The 24034-nt window shown below is 43.6% G+C and overlaps 1 protein-coding gene across 3 annotated transcripts in view; it reads left to right on the forward strand.

Annotated features, from left to right (window-relative positions):
* The window catches only part of UCKL1 (uridine-cytidine kinase 1 like 1), a 68964-nt gene extending 51594 nt beyond the window's left edge, over positions 1-17370 (forward strand). For 2 of the 3 annotated variants that reach the window (XM_060771917.2, XM_060771916.2), the window contains exons 8-15: positions 3303-3322; positions 7877-7975; positions 9647-9740; positions 10375-10437; positions 15189-15311; positions 15410-15517; positions 16389-16545; positions 16956-17370. In XM_060771917.2, the coding sequence (XP_060627900.1) occupies positions 3303-3322; positions 7877-7975; positions 9647-9740; positions 10375-10437; positions 15189-15311; positions 15410-15517; positions 16389-16545; positions 16956-17032 (741 nt within the window). In that variant the 3' untranslated portion in view covers positions 17033-17370. The remainder of the gene's footprint in view (positions 1-3302; positions 3323-7876; positions 7976-9646; positions 9741-10374; positions 10438-15188; positions 15312-15409; positions 15518-16388; positions 16546-16955) is intronic. The other variant, XM_067468253.1, reaches the window with a different exon arrangement.
* The last annotated feature ends 6664 nt before the right edge of the window (positions 17371-24034 follow it).

The following is a 24034-nucleotide window of genomic DNA, read 5'->3' on the forward strand; positions in this document are numbered from 1 at the left end:
CGAGATTAGTGCAAGCTCAAAAATTCGAGGGGTCCGGGAATTAAGTGCAGTGCTATAGCAGGCAACAACAATAATAGGTACGGGTCTGTGGCTGTTTCCAGGCCTATTAGAGGAAGTGAACTGGGTAATTGGTAGGAAGAATACAGGTCTGTGGCTGTTTCTGGACTGTTACAGTCCCGGAAACTCTAATAGTGACCTGGGTAATTGGTAGGAAGAATTAAGGCCATATTCAACAATTTCTAGGGCTAGAACTAGTCATTCTCAAAGGCTTGTTGAAACCACCAGGTCTTCAAGCTCTTACGAAAGGAGAGGAGGGATGGGGCCTGTCTAATTTCCCTGGGGAGGGCAACAAGCAACACATTGGCAACAGGGCCACCACTGAGAAGGCCCTGTTTCTTGTCCCCAGCAAACACGTTTGCGAAGATGGTGGGATTGAGAGCAGGGCCTCCCTGGATGATCTTAGATTCCAAGGCAGGACGTAGAGGGAAGTACGTTCGAACATGTAAGCTGAGCTGGGACCATACCTCTTTCTGTCTGTGTATTGTATGTTGTTGTTCACTGTGTAAAGAGGCAATCTCTGAGGATGCCTGCCATAGATGTGAGTGAAACATCAGGAGAGAATGCTTCTGGAACCTTGACATATAGCCCCTAAAACTCATAGCAACCCAAAATAGGAGGAGAGCGACTAAAAGGAGGAGTCCAGAGGAGAGCGACTAAAATGATAAAGGGTCTGGAGAACAAGCCCTATGAGGAGCGGCTTAAGGAGCTGGGCATTTTTAGCCTGAAGAAGAGAAGGCTGAGAGGGGATATGATAGCCATGTATAAATATGTGAGAGGAAGCCACAGGGGGGAGGGGGGAGCAAGCTTGTTTTCTGCTTCCTTGGAGACTAGGATGCGGAACAATGGCTTCATAGAATCATAGAATCATAGAATCAAAGAGTTGGAAGAGACCTCATGGGCCATCCAGTCCAACCCCCTGCCAAGAAGCAGGAATATTGCATTCAAATCACCCCTGACAGATGGCCATCCAGCCTCTGTTTAAAAGCTTCCAAAGAAGGAGCCTCCACCACACTCCGGGGCAGAGAGTTCCACTGCTGAATGGCTCTCACAGTCAGGAAGTTCTTCCTCATGTTCAGATGGAATCTCCTCTCTTGTAGTTTGAAGCCATTGTTCCATTGCGTCCTAGTCTCCAGGGAAGCAGAAAACAAGCTTGCTCCCTCCTCCCTGTGGCTTCCTTTCACATATTTATACATGGCTATCATATCTCTTCTCAGCCTTCTCTTCTTCAGGCTAAACATGCCCAGCTCCTTAAGCCGCTCCTCATAGGGCTTGTTCTCCAGACCTTTTATCATTTTAGTCGCTCTCCTCTGGACACATTCCAGCTTGTCAGAACTCTCTGCCCCGGAGTGTGGTGGAGGCTTCTTTGGAAGCTTTTAAACAGAGGCTGGATGGCCATCTGTCAGGGGTGATTTGAATGCAATATTCCTGCTTCTTGGCAGGGGGTTGGACTGGATGGCCCATGAGGTCTCTTCCAACTCTTTGATTCTATGATTCTATGAAAATAGATATATCTGCTAATTTAGGATATTTAGGTTTACAGGAAAGTTCGTGTTCTAAGAAGGCCTAACAAACTCTTAAAAGAAAAGCTTGAAAGCTTATAATGAATGAGAAGCAATTAAAGGAAACTTGAGTTTTGGTTCCCCCCCCCCCCTCCCTTTTATGTTTAAATAAGTAAAACATTTGGAAGACGTGGTCTAGAAATAGATTCCTGCCGGCGAAATCTTGCCACGCCTTTTGCCCATTCCGTCATGCTTTGATGATTTTAATGGCGCCCTTGGAATAATAGTTCAAAACGTCAATGCACGGCCTCCCTTCTCCAATCCCAACCCCTTCTCCACCCCCCAAAAATTGAAATGCCTTGGCCAGCATTTGCTGCTTCGCTTTCCTTCCTTCGCTGCACCTCTCTGTCTCTCTTTTTTAATTTTTTCCTCCGCCTGCCTTCGCTTTCTCTCGTCTGCTTCCTGTTTGATTTTCAATGAAACAAGAGCCGGTGACATTTCGACATATGCTCTTTTTAAACATTTCTCGAGACGGCCACTTTCCTTTCTTTCTTGACATTTTCTGAAACCTTTCTTCTCGAGGAAGAAGGCTGCAAAAGAGAGGCAAAAAAAAATTTCATTCAAAAATGAAAGCAAGAAGAAAGGGAAAATGGAAAATAAAACCCAGAAGATCACACCTTCAAAGCTGCTTATCAGAATTTTCCACTACCGGTCAAAGGCAGTAAAATAGGGGTGATAGGAAACTTTTGAGACCTGCGGTCGATGTGGGGAGAAGGGGGAAGATAAGAGAGGCAAAGCCCTCTCGGCCACAACTGCAAAATTTGGCTTGATTCGTTTACAATTACTTCTGTTTATTCACTCCCTGCCTTCATCGTCTGCCATTCTGATTGAATCATCTTAGACCGGGCATAGGCAAACTTGGGCCCTCCAGGTGTTTTGGACTTCAACTCACACAATTCCTAACAGCCTACCGGCTGTTAGGAATTGTGGGAATTGAAGTCCAAAACACCTGGAGGGTCCAAGCTTGCCCATGTCTGTCTTGGATTGTTATATAGTCTGCAGTATAATATCTATACTGCAGACTTAATGCAGCTTGGCACCATTTTTTACTTCCATGGCTCAATGCTATGGGATCACCGGAGTTGTAGTTTTACAATCCTTCTTTGCCAAAGAGTGCCAGTGCCTCTCCCAACTACAATTCCCAGTATTCCATAGCATCAAGTTATGATAGCGAAAGTGGTGTCCTATTCAGAAGGATTTACACCAGATGGGTAAATCCCTCTGGCCGTTTCCCAAGCCAGGAAATCATCAAAATCCATTGTTCTCACACTCACACTCACACACAAACACAAACACATATATACATAGATAGGTAGTTCCCATGTCAGACCAGACAAGCCTAGAATGGTTTGTCTACTTACATGGTCCACTTGAGGTTGAGAGATTGCTGACCACAGAAACAGAAGCTAAAAGTGTGTGCATTTGTTTAACCTCTTTATTGACAGCCCAGCCGGTAGGCTGTTAGAAATTGTGGGAGTTGAAGTCCAAAACATCTGGAAGGCCAAGGTTTGGCCATGCTTGTGCTAGTACCAAGGTCCTGTCGAAGGTGGCAAAATAGGGATGAGTCTTCCGTCTTGGCTTTGTTTGAATAATACCTCCCATTTTCTTTCTATGTAAACAAATCTCTCCTACTACTCTCCTTCCTGGCACATCCATGAACATCTCTGGCCCATCGACAAACAGAGGAAACTACGCTGGGATATGTGAGGAACTCAATTGCACACCCATTATTTTTTTTGGCTTGGGTTTACATACTAAATTGTTTGAGCTTTGCATGCTCAGTGCTCTGTGGTGTGGATTGGCATGCCACCTTTAACACAGATGTATCAGCTGCGCATAAGTAATTACAACCCATAGGTCCTATGATGGGGATATGAGACCCGATGTGTGCATATCAGCTTCGTAGGGGCTTTTGACTCCTAGAAAAAGGGTGCATCTACACTGCAGAATGAATGCAGTTTGATACCATTTGAACCTCTCTGGTACAATGCTATGGAATGATGGGATTTGTAGTTTGGCAGAGAAGGCTAAAGACTTTGTAAAACTCCAACTCCCAAGATCTCATAGCATTGCGCCAAGACAGTTAAAGTGGTGTCAAACTGCATTCATTCTACAATGCTGATGCACATCAAGATAACACTTCCAAACTCTATTGAGGCACAATGGGAAGAGCTTTTGTGGTTCCTTTTTTGGACTACATCTCCCAGAAGTTCTAGCCAACATTTTAGTGTTCATCTCACCCAGGCATGGACAAACTATGGCCCTCCCTCCAGGTGTTTTGGACTTCGACTCCCACAATTCCTAACAGCTGGTATTCTGTTAGGGATTGTGGGAGTTGAAGTCCAAAACACCTGGAGGGTGTTTGCCCATGCTTGCTTTGGCATTGAATTGTTGCCTATTGTAAGCCGTCCTGAGTCCCCCTTCAAGGGTTGAGAAGGACGGGGTAGAAATGCTAGAAATAAATACATAAATAAATAATCTAAACTCCAGACATAACACAATTGGCTGGTGGTTCTGGGGGATACAGTCCAAAAAGCAACTTTCCAAGATCTGGCAGAGATTCATTAGAAGACCTTCCAACATGAGGATCTGACTCATCAGTCCCTTGCAAAGCATTGTGTCTCTCCAACAATTCCACGCCATCTTTTCCACGCCTGCTGCATCCTTCTTCCTTTTGATTTGCTTGTTATTATATGTTGCTTTTAAGCCTAGACTAGCAAAGCCAGGCTTTAAAAAATCTTCTGATTTGTCCTCCATGCGTTTAATTTTTTAAAAAATCTTTCTTTTGTTCATCCTTAATTCCATTTAAGTATATGTGATTTGTGCATGCGTGTGTGAAAAAAAAATGGGGGAGAGGTAAGAAGGAATTTGCATTTGGATTGTTTTTCCATCTGAACTAACACAGAGAGACCTGACACAATTCTAGCACTGTATTTTGATTTGAAACAAGTGGTCCCCAATAGAGTATCTCTTTCCTCCTCCAGCTTTTGTCTCCACTATATTATTATTATTATTATTATTATTATTATATTATCATCATTATCATCATCATCATCATCATCATTATTGTAATCCGGGGAGAGGCGGATGAGCTCCCTCTATCAGCTCCAGCTCCTCATGCAGGGACATGGGAGAAGCCTCCCACAAGGATGACAAAAACATCAAATCATCCAGGCGTCCCCTGGGCAACGTCCTTGCAGACGGCCAATTCTCTCACACCAGAAGCGACTTGCAGTTTCTCAAGTTGCTCCTGACACGACAAAAAAAAAATTGTGCGGTACTTACTTTGAAAATAGTTGTTATACTTCAGAAACATTGTTTTTGCAGCTGCCGACCTAGAACTGGTTGAGACTCAATAAGATGTCCATTGAAAGACTGTGTTGAAGAATCTCCCGCAAAACTTTTTTTTTATTTTGCAGTTTAATAATTTTTTCCCTTGCTTTTATGATAAAAGAAATTAGGAAATGACATTTATAACCCAGGAACAAAAACCATATTGCGTAGTGTCATTACTATTGTTGTCATCTTGCTTTTTCTGCCTTTGAACAATACCCAAAATAATAAATTATGTATATTGAACTTAAAATGTATAAACATTAAATAGAATTAAATATAGGACTCAAAACCAATACATCGTCAAAACCAATAAAGCCTTTAGGAAAAAAACAAAAGAAAACCTCTCCTCAAAGCACCCATTTTTGTGACTCATTCCAAAACTTTGCAGCCATCCACTTTTCCAGGCATTTTTGCAGGAGCACCACCACCACCAATAGCCCTTCCTTTTCCCTTGCTCCACCACACTGTTTTTAATTTGGGACTACAACTCCCAACTGAGAGCCCTACTGGGAATTTTCATTTCTCTAAGCTCTGCTAAATCTCTCTCCCTTGAATATCAATCATTGGCTAATTTTGGGCCACTGGTTTTGGATGCACACCTCCATCCTAAGTTGATGCCAGTGGGATATGTAGTGCAGTAGTATTTATTATTTATTTACCATATTTATATACTGCCTTTCTCAGCCCTAAGACGACTCAAGGTGGCAATCAATGCCCCCAACAACATAAAATATAGTGGGGTGTTGTAGATTTTCCTGGCTATATGGCCATGTTCTAGAGGCATTTTCTCCTGACGTTTCACCTGCATCTATGGCAAGCATCCTCAGAGGTAGTGAGGTTTGTTGGAAGTAGGAAAACGGGTTTATATATCAGTGGAATGACCAGGGTGGGACAAAGGACTTGATTAGCATTTAATGGCTTGGAAGTGCCTAGGGGGAATCTTTTGTTGAGAGTGATTTGATGTGCCTGATTGTTTACTCTCTGTTGTTGTGCTGTTGTAATTTTTGAGTTTTTTAATACTGGTAGCCAGATTTTGTTCATTTTCATGGTTTCTTCCTTTCTGTTGAAATTGTCCACATGCTTGCGGATTTCAATGGCTTCTCTGTGTAGCCTAACATGGTGGTTGTGAGAGTGGTCCAGCATTTCTGTGTTCTCAAATAAAATGCTGTGTCCAGGTTGGTTCATCAGGTGCTCTGCTATGGCTGACTTCTCTGGTTGAAGTAGTCTGCAGTGCCTTTCGTGTTCCTTGATTTGTGTTTGGGCAATGCTGCGTTTGGTGGTCCCTATGTTACACATAGATGCAGGCGAAACGTCAGGAGAAAATGCTTCTAGAACATGGCCACATAGCCCGGAAAACCTACAACAACCCAGTGATTCCGGCCATGAAAGCCTTCGACAACATAAAATATAATTAAGAATGTTAACATATAAAGCAGTTAATATATATTATCTGTTTTGAACTGGATTATCTGAGTCTACACTGCCATATAATCCAATTCAAAGCAGATAATCAGGATTTTATATGGCAGTGTAGAAGAGACCTGGCTGACCCTGTGCAAGTCACATACTCTTAGCCCCCCAAACCCCTGTGATAGCTGCACATTAGACTCATCATCAATTGAAAACGACATGAAGGAGGCATCAATATTGTAGAATTGATCAGTTTGACACCACTTTAACTGTTGTGTCTCCATGCTACGGGACCATGGGATGTGTTTGATAGTTTGCCTCGGCAACTCCCAGGATTCCATCACTTGGAGACACAGCAGTAAAAGTGAGTGTCAAACTGCATTAATTCTACCAGGTAAATGTAAATAAATCCCTTTTAAAACTTGTGCGCCAGCTGCGACCATACCTCATGAAGTCTGACTTAACTAGTGTGGTCCACACCTTGGTTACATCCGGATTGGACTATTGCAATGCGCTCTACGTGGGGCTGCCCATGAAGACGGCTCGGAAGCTCCAACTGGTACAACAGGCGGCAGCCAGGCTCCTTACTGGAGCAAACAATAGGGAGCATACAACGCCCCTTTTAAAACAGCTTCACTGGCTGCCGATTAGTTGCCAAACCAAATTCAAGGTGCAGGTCATTACCTATAAAGCTTTAAACGGTTCGGGCCCCGCCTATCTTCGCGATCGCATCTCCCTTGGTGGGGACGAGAGAGAGGGCCTTCTCGGTGGTGGCCCCCTGCCTCTGGAACGCCCTTCCTGGAGAAATAAGACAGGCCCCATTCCTCCTCTCTTTTCGTAAGAGCCTGAAGACCTGGTGGTTTAAACAAACCTTTGAGAACGACTAGTTCTAGCTCTGCCCCAGATACTGTAGAAATTGGCCATATCTTTTTCTACCAATTAGGCCCTGGAAATTAGGCCCTGGAAATTAGGCCCATAGACTCTACCTAATTACCTGGGCCCTCTAAAGTCGCACTAGCACGGCCTGGCCTTTTAAACTGCCTTGAACAGGCAGGATTATTTTCAATATATGCGCTATTGTGGTTTTTAATGCTTATTTTGTCTTGTTAATTTTATGTTCATACTGTTCTCTTTGTATGTATTGATTACGTCACTTGGAAACCGCTCTGAGTCCCCTTGGGGAGATAGAGCGGTATATAAATAAAGTTTTGTTGTTGTTGTTCTTGATCCAAAACAGAGTCACAATCCTAAATGTAAGGAATTGTTTAAACACAAACACCACACTGCATGCTAATGAAGCATTGGCACCTGTTCTTTTCAAAAGGAAAGCTCCCAACTAGAAAAATTAGCTGATCTCTATTGACACAACCCCTGGGGCCACAAGGTCTGTGTGGTTTGTTCAGATGAGAAAAACAATGGGGATCTTGGGGTGGGTTTCTTTTCTTTGAGTGCAGCAAGAAAAGGGTGCCTAATCAATGTAACATCCCTTTACTCTTCTCATGCTTCTCCAGGGCAGCCCTGGCCTCTGCCCACCAATGCCACCCTCTCCCCAAGACCCTCAGTGTGCTGAAGAACACCCCACAAGTCAGAGGAATGCACACCATCATCCGGTGAGTTTACGTTTCCTTCTTTCTCTTCTTCCTTTCTTGAGGTTTTTTTGGGGGGGGAAAAATAAGATTGCAAAAGCAAGCACACAAGAGATATGTAAACATAGAATCATATAGTTGGAAGAGACCTGATGGGCCACCCAGTCCTGCCAAGAAGCAACAAAATCACATTCAAAGCACTCCCGACAGATGGCCATCCAGCCTCTGCTTAAAAGCCTCCAAAGAAGGAGCCTCTACCACATTCCTGGGCAGAGAGTTCCACTGCTGAATGGCTCTCACACTTAAGAGGTTCTTCCTAATGTTCAGGTGGAATCTCCTTTCCTTTAGTTCGAAGACATTGCTCCTTGTCATTACTCCATGGCAGCAGAAAACAAGCCTGCCCCTTCCTCCCTATGACTTTCCCTCACATCTTTATACATGGCTATCATGCTTCTTCTCGTGCCTGGGGTTACGGGCCCAGAACCTCCTCAAAAGTCGGAAAATATAAGATGGAATATAAGAACTGTAAATAATAAATAAATAAATAAAACCACACATTCAAAATGCTTTAAAATACCTCTTTAAGAATCTGTAAGTCCTTCAGTGTCACTTTACGGAAGTTGAGTGGAAGTTAGCCACGGAGTTGCACTGGAGGACCTGCGGATTCCTAAAGATACCTCATTATTCAAAACCACAAATAATCATATCTGCAAAAACTCAATCCAAAAATATTGAAGACTGACTATATTTTTGGAAGAATCTGTCTAGTCTTTCTTCTTGCTGCAGCTGATATTTCGTTCCGGGCTGCCTAAAAGATTATGTTCTTCTCTATGAACCTACACAGACTTTGAGATCTTCAAAGGATAATTTCCTCTTGCCATTCTTACTGGCCTATCTAGTGGGAACACAGGCTTTCTTTATGGCTACTAGAAACACAATTTCTATGGAGATTAAACTAATGTCATCCTTACTGTCCTTCAACTGGTTGGTGAAGACCTTTTTAAAAATTCTGGAGAGCTTTAGGAAAATGCCTTGGAACCAAACACTCCCTTGCGTTTGCACTAGAAAAGGCTAAACTTTCCAAAAGTCTTGGATTGATATCTAATCTCCCATTATACTTGGCTTTATGTGCTAGGACTAAAAGATGGGATCCCAATTGATGTTATAGCCATAGATGGGTGGAAATATCATATTATTGGGGACATATGTTTTATGTTGCATCATGCTGAACTTCTTAGGTGCTCCAGATGGGTTTTTTTTTCGTGTCAGGAGCGACTTGAGAAACTGCAAGTCGCTTCTGGTGTGAGAGAATTGGCCGTCTTCAAGGACGTTGCCCAGGGGACGCCCGGATGTTTTGATGTTTTGCCATCCTTGTGGGAGGCTTCTCTCGTGTCCCTGCATGGGGAGTTGGAGCTGACAGAGGGAGCTCATCCACACTCCCCGGATTTGAACCAGCGACCTGTCAGTCTTCAGTCCTGCTGGCACAGGGGTTTAACCCACTGTGCTACCAAGGGCTCCTGTGCTTTCCCTGTCTTAAGATGAAACTTCAAGCTCTTTGAGCATTGCACAGCTTCTCCAAGACTCATCCTTTGGAGCCAAACTATCTTCCTCTGCATTGGCCACTTTTCAAAGCAGGCTTATCCATGTCACTCATGATCCTTCCACAACCCTGTCTCGTTTTTCCTTCTCATTTAGGGACAAGGAGACAAGCCGTGATGAGTTCATCTTCTACTCCAAACGGCTGATGCGCCTACTCATTGAGCATGCGTTGTCGTTTCTGCCATTCCAGGTAGGGTCTCTTTTAAATACACTTCTGTCATGTCTTTAAGCTTTTTCTCTAAGCTAAGTGGCCCAGAACATTATTACCTTTCTTGGTGAGGAGTTGTTCTAGTCCAGACACGGGCAAACCTGTGCTATCTCCCCGAAGGGGACTCAGGGCAGTTTCCATCAAAGTGGCAAACATTCAATGCCATAAAAACAGACAAACAACAAATCAATCAATCAATCAATACAATAAATAAAACAAGAACAAGAACAATATAAACTTACAAGAATTAACCAATAATAACAAAAGTAAAAACTTAAATAAACATAATATGTTACTTTACACACATTTACCAACATAATAAAGAACTGAGCTGCTACAATGCATTAAAAATGTGGGATGGTTTACTGCGATCAACAGGGATGAGGTAGATTTCCAGTTAAACAGGAGTATATGATTATGGTGTACTGGTCCTCCTTCTCTCCATACGCTAAAGTGCATAAATAGGTTTTTAGGAGTTTTTAAAGGGATAGGAGATAGCGGGACATTTTTAGTTATTTCGAGAGGGAGTTCCAGAGGGGGGGAGCGATCCTGAAAAAGTCCCCCTTTCTCATTCACATCTGTGTTTTTCTGTTCTATTCTACTCTGATTTTTCTAGAGTTGCACGGTTCAAACGCCACAAGGACATGACTATGAAGGCCGAGCCTACCGTGGAAAGCAAGTAAGTGAATCATAGAATCCTAGATCTGGAAGAGACCGTAAGGGCCATTCAATCTATAATAACGCAGCAAGAGTAGTAAAGATTTTAAAATTAATTTTATTTATCAGACGGGGAAAAATATATAATATTCCCAATGCTGCTCAACCAAAATTATAACGCTCACAAAAGGAAGAGGGAGCTGAACCAACTGTATATTTAAAAGTTAGGAACTGGGAACCACTGGAACTGAGAGACTTAAAATGATTCTTCAAAAGATTTCAGCTGCCACCCTTTTAATAATAATCAGGCTGAGGTAATATTAACACACACTGTGCCACTATAGTTTCTTAGAGGCTGCTGTGAAGCTGACTTTTGAAATACTTTGACCACAAAGGTATTCACACTGAGGCTGGTATAAGTTGATAAAAGTAGCAAGAACGTTTATTGAACATGCTTGAAATATTCAGGTACAAATGCTTAATGGTTTCAGTAAAATACTGGCATAAAAAGCTTGTGGTTGCATTAGAGTCAAAATCTTACAAACTTCTGGGTTACAAGTCTTCAAAGTTCCAACTCAGAAAATTACTTCAGGAAATGAATCCTGAAAGTAACTCCCAAAAATACCCCTTAGGAATCTAGCCAAAAACCCTGAACTAGACTTCCTTAGGAATTGAACAGTCCACTAACAGGGTACTGCTCCTCCACAGTATTCTAGCTATTTACTCAATAGCTTCTCTGAATACTTCACAAAAGACTAACCCAAACTTCTTCTCTAAACCCCAAACTTGCTCTCACTAACACCAACACTTCTCTCTAACAGTTCCAAATTCCAACTTCAACTAACTCAACTGGGACTTCAAGCCTCAGTTTAAAGGACACTTTTTTCCTCTAGACCACTTAGGCTCTGCCCCCATCTTCCTAGCCAGTCCTAGCCTTCCCATTTTCCCTCTAAGACTTGAACATGCCTTCTCAAGGCAAACTCAACCAAAATGGGTTCTCCCTGTCTTCCTTCTCCAAAATGGATGACGTGGCGTCGCCAGGCCCACTCCCTTTAGGCTTCAGGCAGCCAGCTAAGGTAAGGGATTCATTACACCATACAACCTTGTTCTCCCAGGCAGTGATACAAAATACAAGCACTCCCGACAGATGGCTATCCAGCCTCTGCTTAAAAACCTCCAGCAAAGAAAACTTCAAGAGACTCCTAGACAGCAAGTTATGGGAAGGGCTTGGGAAAGGTTGCATCCAAAACATGCTAATTATTTTGAATTCCAAGGAATTTTGCCTTTGGCTTTCTCTATGGCAGAGAGAGTATGACTTGCCCAGAGTCATCCATTGGGTTTCCATTAGGGCTGGGCAACTACGGAAAAATTTGTTTCTAAACTCGATTCGTTTTTAGGGGGTTTTTTCGTTTCGATTTTTAAAAGAATTCCGAAATTTTCCTTTAAAAAGTTCAAAATTTACGAAATTTCGGGAATTACGAAACAATTACGAAACAATTACGAATCAATTCGTTAATGGTGGGCACGATTGCACAATACGCTAAAAAAAAACCTCTCCCTCTGTTGTTGACTGTTGGTGTGATAATTATATATTTTTTTCACAGATAAAACAAACAGCGACCCTAAAACTTGCACCAGACATGCGGAAATAATAATGAAACGATTTCGAAACGATTTCGAAACGATTACAAAACGAATTGGAAAAATTCGTTTCGTTTTTTAGTTGCTCCTGAATGGTTCAATATCGCTTCGTTATAAAAAAAAAATAACGAATTAATAACGAATTACGAAATTAACGAACGAAACTGCCCAGCCCTAGTTTCCATAGCCAGGCTGGGTTTTGGGGGTATGGCATTGCAGTGGCTCTGCTCCTTCCTGGAGGATTGCACCTAGTTCGTGAAGCTGGGAGACACCTGCTCAGATCCCTAGCCATTGGCCTTTGTAGTCCTGCAAGGTTCCATTCTTTTCCCCCTTGTTTTTCAATATCTACATGAGACTGCTGGGTGTAGTCATCCTGAGTTTTGGAGTTCGATACCATCTGTATGCAGATGACACAAAACTCTGCTCCTCCTTTCCACCAAAATCCAAAGAAGTTCCCTGGATCCTGGACCAGTGCCAGGCAGCTGGGATTTATTTATTTATTTATTTACTTACTTACTTACTATATTTATATACCATCCCTCTCAGCCTGCAGGCGACTCGGCGAGGTTTACAATTGGTGCCAAGACCATAAAATACAATTTCAACACAACAAAAAAAAAATCGGATAATAAAACCATAACAAAATCCATAAAAACATGAACATTAAGGTCTCCTATTTAACATATTGTCCAGTTACATCATCCAACCATCGTCCTTTGTCTATTACACTTTATTTGGAAATGCCTGCTCAAAGAGCTAAGTCTTGACCCTCTTTCCAAATGTTAGAAAGGAGGGGGCCAATCTGATATCCTTAGGGAGGGCATTCCATAGCCAAGGGGCCACCACTGAGAAGGTCCTGTCTCTCGTCCCCGCCAGCCATACCTGTGACGAAGGCGGGACCGAGAGCAGGGCCTCCCCAGACAATCTTAAAAACATTGTCCAATCACGTTGTCCAACCGTTCCATTTTCCTATGTCTATTACACTGTATTTGGAAATGCCTGCTCAAAGAGCCAAGAGGGGGCCAATCTGATATCCTTAGGGAGGGTGTTCCATAGCCAAGGGGCCACCACTGAGAAGGCCCTGTCTCTTTTCCCCGCTAGCTATACCTGTGACGAAGGTGGGACTGAGAGCAGGGCCTCCCCAGACAATCACATCATCCAACCATTCCATTTTCCTATGTCTATTACACTGTATTTGGAAATCCCTGCTCAAAGACCCAAGTCTTGACCCTCTTACAAAATGTTTGGGGGGAGTGATCTGATATCCTTAGGGAGGGTGTTCCATAGCCAAGGGGCCACCACTGAGAAGGCCCTGTCTCTCGTCCCCGCCAGCTGTACCTGTGACAAAGGTGGGACCGAGAGCAGGGCCTCCCCAGACATTCTTAAAAACATTGTCCAATCACATCATCCAACCATTCCATTTCCCTATGTCTATTACACTGTATTTGGAAATGCCTGCTCAAAGAGCCAAGTCTTGACCCTCTTTTGAAATGTTAGAAGGGAGGGGGCCGATCTGATATCCTTAGGGAGGGTGTTCCTTAGCCAAGGGGCCACCACTGAGAAGGCCCTGTCTCTGTACCTGTGACAAAGGTGGGACTGAAAGCAGAGCCTCCCCAGACAATCTTAAAGTCCTGGATGGTTCATAAGGGGAAATGTGTTCGGACATGTAAGTTGGGCCAGAACTGTTTAGGGCTTTATAGGCTAAAGCCAGCACTTTGAATTGTGCCCAGTAGGAAACTGGCAGCCAGTGGAGATGGCGCAGCAGAGGAGTAGTATGCTCCCTGAGTGCCGCTCCTGTTAGCAACCTGGCTGCCGTCCGTTGGACCATTTGAAGCTTCCAGAAAGTTTTCAAGTCACCATCTTCTCAGCAGGAAACAGCTCTTCTGTTGATGTTCAAGAAGATAATATTCCCACTTAAGGCAAATATGGCTTTCTTGCTACTTAGCATACTCCCCTGCTAAGAATGCGCAAGAAAAAAAAAACACACACGCACACACCTTCAATTATCCTCTTCGGAAAGTAAAGAGTTTACTAATTGGGAAAGGAAGGGAAACTGGCAAGAGTTTACTCTTTTTGAGGAAAATTGCCATTTTGAGCTGGACCCCAATTTAAAGGAGGCTGGTGCTGATTGTTCAGTTGGAAACGGAACACAGCAACCCAGCATTTCTGTGTTCTCAAATAATATGCTGGACCACTCAAACAACCACCATGTCAGACTACACAGAGAAGCCATTGAAATCCATAAACATGTGGATAATTTCAACAGAAAGGAGGAAACCATGAAAATGAACAAAATCTGGCTACCAGTATTAAAAAAAAACTCTAAAATTACAACAGCAAAACAACAGAGAAGAAACAAACAAGGACATCTAATCACTAGGTTCTTGTGGGGTTTTTTGGGCTATAGGGCCATGTTCTAGAGGCATTCTCTCCTGACGTTTCGCCTGCATCTATGGCAAGCATCCTCAGAGGTAGTGAGGTCTATTGGAATTAGGACAGTGGGTTTATATATCTGTGGAATGGCTGGGGTGGGGCAAAGAGCTTTTCTCTGCTGGAGCTAGGTGTGAATGTTTCAACTGACCACCTTCATTAGCATTTGAAGGCCTGGCTGAGCCTGAAAATGAACAAAATCTGGCTACCAGTATTAAAAAACTATAAAATTACAACAGCAAAACAGCAGAGAGGAAACAACCAGGCACATCTTAACACCTCTCAACAAAAGATTTTCCCAGGCTCAGCCAGGCCTTCAAATGCTAATGAAGGTGGTCAGAAATGCCTCTAGAACATGGCCCTATAACCCGAAAAAACCCACAAGAACCTAGTGATTCCAGCCATGAAAGCCTTCGACAATACATTGGACATGTAATCACCTCTCAACAAAAGATTGCCCAGGCACTGCCAGGCCATCATATGCTAATCAAGGTGATCAGTTGAAACATTCACATCTAGCTCCAACAGACAAGAGTTCTTTGTCCCACCCTGATCATTCCACAGATATATAAACCCACTTTCCTAGTTCCAATGCAGGCGAAACGTCAGGAGAGAATGCCTCTAGATCATGGCCATATAGCCCGAAAAAACCTACAACAATCCAATTAATTGTGAGTTTCCTTCTTCTCCTCCACATCTCAGATTACTGGTGTGTCCATTTTGAGGGCTGGGGAGACCATGGAGCCGGCCTTGAGGGCCGTGTGCAAGGATGTCCGAATCGGCACTATCCTCATCCAGACAAATCGCTATACTGGCGAACCAGAGGTAATATACCTGGGATGTTACAAAGAGTTGGGAGTCTTAATCCTTCACTGATTAAGTTAGTCCAAACTTGTACTAGCCACTTTCTCTTCCTCTTCCAGCTGCATTACCTGAGGCTACCAAAAGACATCAGTGAAGATCATGTGATCCTGATGGACTGCACTGTCTCTACAGGTGCAGCTGCCATGATGGCTGTGAGAGTCTTGCTGGTAAGGGAGACAAGAAGGACCACTGTGATTGAAGAAGGAAAGGTCTTGGGAGGCAGTCGTCTTAGCAAAAGAAAGATGGCACTTAGCTTCGAAGCAGGTGCAGGACATCAGATTTAATTCTTAATGTGCTGGTATGGCTGTGCCAGGAACTCCAACTTTATTTGCTTTGTATTAAATGTTTGCTCGCAGTCCAAGGTGGGCTGTTTTGCAAGATCATTACATATACTTGAACGTCCCAACATTGTGCACAAAGCTGCTCCCCTGTGGTGCCAAATACTATATGTGGATCTTCATATATATATATATACATACCTATCTGACCGCATCTCGGCCTATGAACCCACCCGGACTTTGAGATCGTCCGGGGAGGCCCTGCTCTCGATCCCGCCAGCCTCTCAAGCACGGTTGGCGGGGACGAGAGATAGGGCCTTCTCGGTGGTGGCTCCTCGGCTGTGGAACGCCCTTCCTGTAGACGTTAGGCTGGCACCATCTCTCATGACATTCTGTAGAAAGTTGAAGACCTGGATGTTTGTGCAGGCGTTTGAGTAATTCAGTGCAATTGCGGTAAATTGAACATAGGAACGGAACAATGGACGACGAATTTGGATCACGTTTGGATGATGAGGCGATCGGGGGATGGGATTTGTGATAACTGTGTATTGATGATTGTTTATTAGCTATTAATGGAACTGTGTAATTTAACTGTTTTGTATATTGATTATTGCTGTTTTTATTGTCTTTGCTGTTTGGAAACCGCTGTGAGTCGCCCTCGGGCTTGAGATACAGCGGTATACAAGAATAGTAAATAAATAAATAAATAAATAAATATTCAAATTGCTACTCAAAGTAAACTTCAAACTCTGTCCTTTAGGACCATGATGTCCCAGAGGATAAAATCTTCCTGCTGTCCCTACTGATGGCTGAGATGGGTGTCCACTCTGTCGCCTATGCCTTCCCTCAGGTGAAGATCATTACGACCGCCGTGGACAAGAAAGTGAATGACCTCTTCCGCATCATCCCTGGCATTGGTGAGCAGAAACTTCCAATACAGAGAGAGAGAACAAGCTAGCTCAGGCATGGGCAAACTTGGGCCCTCCAGGTGTTTTGGACTTCAACTCTCACAATTCCTAACAGCCGGTAGGCTGTTAGGAATTGTGGGAGTTGAAGTCCAAAACACCTGGAGGGCCCAAGTTTGCCTAAGACTGGGCTAGCTGAGTCAAAGCCACCCATTCCTAACAGCCGGTAGGCTGTTAGGAATTGTGGGAGTTGAAGTCTGTTAGGAATTGTGGGAGTTGAAGTCCAAAACACCCGGAGAGCCAAAGTTTGCCCATGCCTGTGTTATACCATAGGATTTGTGCCCTTGGGATGGACAATCCTCGATATCTACTTGCACGTTAGTATTTTTTTCTGCTTGCTAACAACTGCTTTCTTCCTGCAGGGAATTTTGGAGATCGGTATTTCGGCACGGATGCCCCTCCAGACTGGAGTGACGAAGAAGACCTGCTGGATTCTTAGAGAGCTTCTGCGTGATCCCAGGAAAGCACTGTGAAGGATGTACGAGGTTTTGACAAGCGCACCTTAACCTGAAAGCCCCCTTGTCCCCAAATACCTGCAAAGAGACGATCACCCGCAGCATAGAAATATCTTCTTACGCATCTTTTGTCAATGGCCGGAAGTGTCTTTTTTCTTTCTTTCTTTCCTTAAGGAAAAAGAAACAAAGAAAATGATAAAGAAGGAGAATAGATCCTTGCTGTCTTTTTAATGTGCCCACGAGTGTTTCCAAGTCTAGAGGAAGCTTATTTTAATTTAAAAGTTTTAATATAACTTATTTTATTAAAAAATAATAATTGAAATCCTGTGTCTGATGTTTGGTCATGCTTTGGTTATAATATATTGTTTTCTTTACCATACAATCTTGGGACGGGGAGCTCCCAATGGCAAGAGGGTTAAATCCCTGTACCAGCAGGACCGAAGACCGAGAAGTCGCAGGTTCGAATCCGGAGAGAGCGTGGATTCTTTCCTACAGTGGAGTTGCTTTAAAAGGGGCATGGTATGCTCCTTAAAGCTCACCTTGGTTAGTAATCTGGCTGCCAATCTTTGGACTAACTACAGTTTCCAAGTTGGTTTCAAAGGCTGCCCTATGTAGAGTGCATTACAGTAGTCAATTCTGGACTGTCTACAGACGTCACATGCAACTTCTGGAACGATTGCATCAGCGCTGCCTCCAAAAAATCCTGCAAATCTCTTGGGAAGACAGGGGGACAAACGTCAGCGTGCCAAAAGAAGCAAAAACCACCAGCATTGAAGCGATAGTCCTCTGCCATCAACTCTGCTGGACTGGTTACATTGTCTGGATGCCCGACCACCGTCTCCCAAAGCAGTGGCTCTACTCCAAACTCAAGAACGGAAAACGGAATGTTGGTGGGCAGGAAAAGAGATTTAAAGGTGGGCTCAAAGCCAACCTTAAAAACTCTGGCATAGACACTGACAACTGGGAATCCTTGGCCCTTGAGTGCTCCAGCTGGAGGTCAGCTGTGACCAGCAGTGCTGCAGAATTTGAAGAGGCACAAATGGAGGGCAAAAAGAGAAATGTGCCAAGAGGAAGGCATGTCACGTCAACCCCAACCGAGACCGCCTTCCACCTGGAAACCAATATTTTCACTGCGGGAGAAGATGCAGATCAAGAATAGGGCTCCACAGTCACCTACGGACCCACCAGGACACTGATCCTGGAAGACTATCCTACTTGGTCAACGAGGGATCGCCGAAGTAAGTAAGTAAGTAAAGTAAGTCCATTATGGGTGTAACTAAGGCACCGACCACTGTGGCCAAGCTAGACTTTTTGAGGTATAGTCGCAGCTGGCACACAAGTTTTAACTGAGCTTCAGGTGTCAGCACTGAGTCCAGGAGGACCCCCAAACTGTGGACCTGTGTCCTGAGGGGAAGTGCAACCCCATCGAGCACAGGTTGTCACCCTATACCCAAATTGGCCTTGCAACTAACCAGGAAGACCTCTGTCTTGTCTAGATTAAGCCTCAGCTTGTTGACCCTTATCCAATCCATCATAGCTGCCAGGTACTGGTTTAGGATCCAAGAAGCTTCCTTGGAATCAGGTGGAAAAGAGTAGTAGAGTGTCATCTACGTAGAGACGACACCCAACTCCAAAACTCTGGATGACCTCACCCAGAAGTTTCATGTAGATGTTGAAAAGTATGTGGGAAAGAATAGAACCTTGTGGGACTCCACAAGTCAGTGGCCAAGGATCCAAGCAGGTGTCCCCCAGCATTGCCATCTGTGTCTGATCCTCCAAGAAGGAGCGGAGCCACTGCAATGCAGTGCCCCCAAAAACCATGCCAGAGAGCTGACCCAGAAGGATACCACTGTCAATGTGCTGTTACGCGCTGGGCCTGTGAAAGAGTCTGTAGATAGGACGTGTTTTCCGAATGCCCAAAGGGACACCGGGGGTGCCTCGGCTGAGAGGCCTCTCAGATTTCCCCACACAAAGTTCTTTTAAAGACTTAGAAAGTACAACAAAGTTTTAATGTTGTTTAAATCTTCAATAAATCAAACAAATACTTCAAGGGTTTGAATCAACTGGTGGCTTGCTTAAATCTTGTCCACAAGGGACAGGCAACTTTCTTCATAAACTGTTTCTTCCTTCTACAAGGGAAATCCTTGACCCTTCCCTGAGCAATCTGACTTAAGCTCTGCTGGCGTGGGCCCCTACACCTGGTCCAAATTGCGTTATGGCTGCCGTGAGTGGTCCTTACCAAACAGAGTCCTTTAGAAGATTTCCAAGAGGAAAGAAGGCTTTCAATTCCCAGCGAAGGCTGGCTGTAGAGTTGTGGAACTAAATTCCCCAACAAAGGCTATGCTGTAGTCCTCTGTAGAGCTGTGGGACTGGATCCCCCCAGCAAAGCTGTAAAAGACGAAGCTTTCTACAGGTGGAACTGATTCACGTCCTGTATGAAAGGCTTCTCTGTGTGAACTGGAGGTCCCTTTTTCCCTTCTTAACCCAGAAAAAGGGGCGGAACTAAAGAAAATAATGATAATTGATGGGTCATTGACCCTATGATTGCAAACCAAGGGAAGCCACCTTATTGCAAAATGCATGGAACTTTGGAATACATGCAAACACTCAATAGAAAGGAAAAGAAGTTGAAGCTCCTGGTACAGCTGTACCAGCACAGTCAATAGTATCAAAAGCCACTGAGATATCCACGAGAACCAACGGGCACACTTCCCCTGTCTAGTCATCTGTAGAGGTCATCCACCAAGGCGACCAAAGTTGTCTCTGTTCTGTGACCAGGCCTAAAACCAGACTGCGAGGGCTCAAAATAATCGGTTTCATCCAAGAATCTCTGGAGCTGAGAAGCCACCACCTACTCCACAACCTTGCACAAAAGATACACAAAAGGTCCCATCATGCAACATTCCCATTGTGTATCAGTCTTAATGTGCAGTGGCAACTTTGCTGGTTCTCTGGCATAGTAATATGACAGTGCTACTGAACAGGGCTGAAATATTGGCACTACGATATCTTCCCAGGTGGGATCTAAGCTAAGATGAGCCTTGAAATGAGCAGGAAGGGAAACAGATATCAAAACAATAACTTTTGCCAAAGAAACCGCCAAGCCCAGAATTGCAAAATGTGTACGAGCAACATCTAATGCAGTGTTTCTCAAACTGTGCTTCTCCAGATGCATTGGACTTCAGCTGGTCACAATTCCAAACAGCTGGCAAGCTGGCTGGGATTTCTGGGAGCTGAAGTCCAAAACACCTGGAGGAGCACAGTTTGAGAAACACTGATGTAATGCATACATGGTAATTCTTATATACAGAGCCCCCGGAAGAGCAATGGGTTAAACCCTTGTGCCGGCAGAACTGCTGACTGAAAGGTCAATGGTTTGAATCTGAGGAGCGGGGTGAGCTCCTGTCTGTCAGCTTTAGCTTCTCATGTGAGAACATGAGAGAAGCCTCCCACAAGATGGTAAAACATCCGGGCATCCCCTGGACAACATGCTTGTTGTTGTTCATTCGTTCAGTCGTCTCCGACTCTTCGTGACCTCATGGACCAACCCACGCCAGAGCTCCCTGTCGGCCGTCACCACCCCCAGCTCCTTCAAGGTCAGTCCAGTCCAACATCCTTGCAGACAGCCAATTCTCTCACACCAGAAGCGACTTGCAGTTTCTCAAGTCGCTCCTGACATGAAAAAAATATCTTATCTAGGTCTGTGCCAACAACAGCCTCCCTTTACTGGATACACGTAGCCTTTTCTACCCAAGAGTGCTCCAAACTATAACTGTCATCCTTCCATAGCATTGAGCCACTGGCAACTAAAGTGGTGTCAAACTGCATTAAATCTACAGTGCAAGTGCACCCTTATCAAGGTGTCACTCCCCAACAAGATTCCAGCATGTTTGTCCAAATAGATATGGAAAAATAATGGTAAATATCTAGGAAGAATCTGGAGATATTATTGAGTGTAGAAGGAATTGATCATTTATACAATTCTAGGAGCCTTGGAAGAAAACTGACACATTCTCCAATGGTATTTCATGCTCTCCAAATGCTATCCAAATAGTCATCAATAGTGTTTGAAAAGTGACAGGAAGGAGATCTTATTCATCCACCCGGATGAGAATGTTTTGATTGCAAATCTTTTATATGTGCTTTTTTTCTGCTCAAGCTTTTAAAATTGTCTTGTATGAATGGAAGACATTAGAGGAAAAATGGTTTCCTATTACATATTATTCATTATATTATTACTCAAATGTCTTTTTTTAATCTCAATCTTGAGATGACAATGGTTTCCGGAGAGGCACACAATGTTCAGTAATAAGGCAGCCCTTGCCCTGAGGCTTAAACATCCGAAAGGTTTGACACATAAGGAAAAGAATTGACAGGAGGAGAAACAAAAAAGCAGAGATGAGCACCAGCTATCCATTGCAAAGTTCTTGTAAGTATTCTTTTTGAATAAGTTTCCTGCACTTTCTCTGGCCAATGAATAGTACTTCTTTGCTATGATATTTTGGATGGGGTGGAATAATCTAACAATGATACCTTTTTTAAAATCTTGATTTCATCCCTCCAGTTTTGTTGCCATTTTGCAAATTTGTTAACATGTTTTATGTTCAATGTATTGTCGAAGGCTTTCATGGCTGGAATCACTAGGTTCTTGTGGGTTTTTTCGGGCTATAGGGCCATGTTCTAGAGGCATTTCTCCTGACGTTTCGCCTGCATCTATGGCAAGCATCCTCAGAGGTAGTGAGGTCTGCTGGAATTAGGACAATGGGTTTATATATCTGTGGAATGGCTGGGGTGGGGCAAAGAGCTCTTCCCTGCTGGAGCTAGGTGTGCATGTTTCAACTGATCACCTTTATTAGCATTTGAAGGCCTGGCTGAGCCTGGGAAAATCCCCTGTTGAGCGGTGTTAAGATGTGCCTGGTTGTTTCCTCTCTGCTATTTTGCTGTTGTAATTTTAGAGTTTTTTAATACTGGTAGCCAGATTTTGTTCATTTTCATGGTCTCTTCCTTTCTGTTGAAAGGACACAGCATATTATTTGAGAACACAGAAATGCTGGACCATACCAACAACCACCATGTCAGACTACACAGAGAAGCCATTGAAATCCACAAGCATGTGGACAATTTCAACATAAAGGAGGAGACCATGAAAATGAACAAAATCTGGCTACCAGTATTAAAAAAACTCTAAAATTACAACAGCAAAATAGCAGAGAGGAAACAACCAGGCACATCTTAACACCGCTCAACAGGGGATTTTCCCAGGCTCAGCCAGGCCTTCAAATGCTAATAAAGGTGATCAGTTGAAACATGCACACCTAGCTCCATCAGGGAAGAGCTCTTTGCCCCACCCCAGCCATTCCACAGATATATAAACCCATTGTCCTAATTCCAGCAGACCTCACTACCTCTGAGGATGCTTGCCATAGATGCAGGCGAAACGTCAGGAGAAATGCCTCTAGAACATGGCCCTATAGCCCGAAAAAACCCACAAGAACCTAATGTTTTATGTTCCCAAATCTAAGCTATTAGTCCCCAGTGGTGAAATGGGTTAAGGCAGTGTTTCTCAACCTGGGGGTCGGGACCCCCGGAGGGTTCATGAGTGGGTGTCAGAGGGTTCGCCAAAGCCCATAAGAAAACATAATAATAATAATAATAATAATAATAATAAATTTATTTATTTATACCCCGCCACCATCTCCTCAAGGGGGCTGTCAATACATGCCTGTCAATACAGTAAAAAAATGTAACACAAGAACACAATAGAAAATAAGAAAATAAATAACATAAGATACAAAACCAATATAAATAAAGAACGCAACAATATAAAATAGTATTTTTTGTTGGTCATGGGGGTTCTGTGTAGGACGTTTGGCCCACTTCTATCATTGGTGGGATTCAGAATGCTCTTTGATTGTAGGTGAACTATAAATCCCAGTAACTACAACTCCCAAATGTCAAAGTCTGTTTTCCCCAAACTCCATCAGTGTTCACATTTGGGCATAGTGAGTATCTATGTTAAGTTCAGCCCAGATCCATCGTTGCTTGACTCCACAGTGCTCTCTGGATGTAGGTGAACTACAACTTCAAAACTCAAGGTCAATACCCACAAAACCCTTCCAGTATTTTATGTTGGTTATGAGAGTTTTGTATGCCAAGTTTGATCCAATTCCATCATTGGTGGAGTTCAGAATGCTCTTTGCTTATAGGTTAACTATAAATCCCAGCAACTACAACTCCCGAATGACAAAATCAATCAACCCCCCCCCCCCCCAACCCCACCAGTATTCAAATTTGGGCATATCAGGTATTTATGCCAAATTTGGTCCAGTGAGTGAAAATACATCCTGCATATCAGATATTTACATAACGATTCATAACAGCAGCAACATTACAATCATGAAGTAGCAACGAAAATATGGTTGGGGGTCACCACAACATGAGGAACTGTATTAAGGGGTCACGCCATTGGGATGGTTGAGAAACACTGGGTTAAGCCCTTGTGCCGGCAGGACTGAAAACCGACAAGTTGGAGGTTCGAATCCGGGGAGAGCATGGATGAGCTCCCTCTGTGAGCTCCAGCTCTAGCATATGTTCTGTATCAGAAACTAGAGCTGATGTGGTCCATCCAATGCAATTTTCTGAATCAGCACCCCAAATAACCAAACTGAATCTAAAGTTGTCCAAAAACTGATTCATAACCGTTGTGGTACTAATGTAGGAGAGTTGTCCCTGGTTAAAGTGGTCCCTGATCAAAAAGAAAAAAAGGTTGGGAACCACTGCTTTAAATAGACAAGGGTTCTTTTTCCCACCTTGGACATGCCACATGTATATATGAACTCCACTTGCCTCACTGCCAACAGAACCTCTGAAGATGCCAGCCACAGATGTAGGCGAAATGTTAGGAGGAAATGCTGCTGGTTAAACATGGCCATACAGCCCAAAAATCTCATGGCAACCCAGTGATTCTGGCCATGAAAGCCTTCAGC

Source organism: Anolis sagrei, chromosome 4 (assembly GCF_037176765.1).
Source record: "Anolis sagrei isolate rAnoSag1 chromosome 4, rAnoSag1.mat, whole genome shotgun sequence".
NCBI classification, from domain to species: domain Eukaryota; kingdom Metazoa; phylum Chordata; class Lepidosauria; order Squamata; family Dactyloidae; genus Anolis; species Anolis sagrei.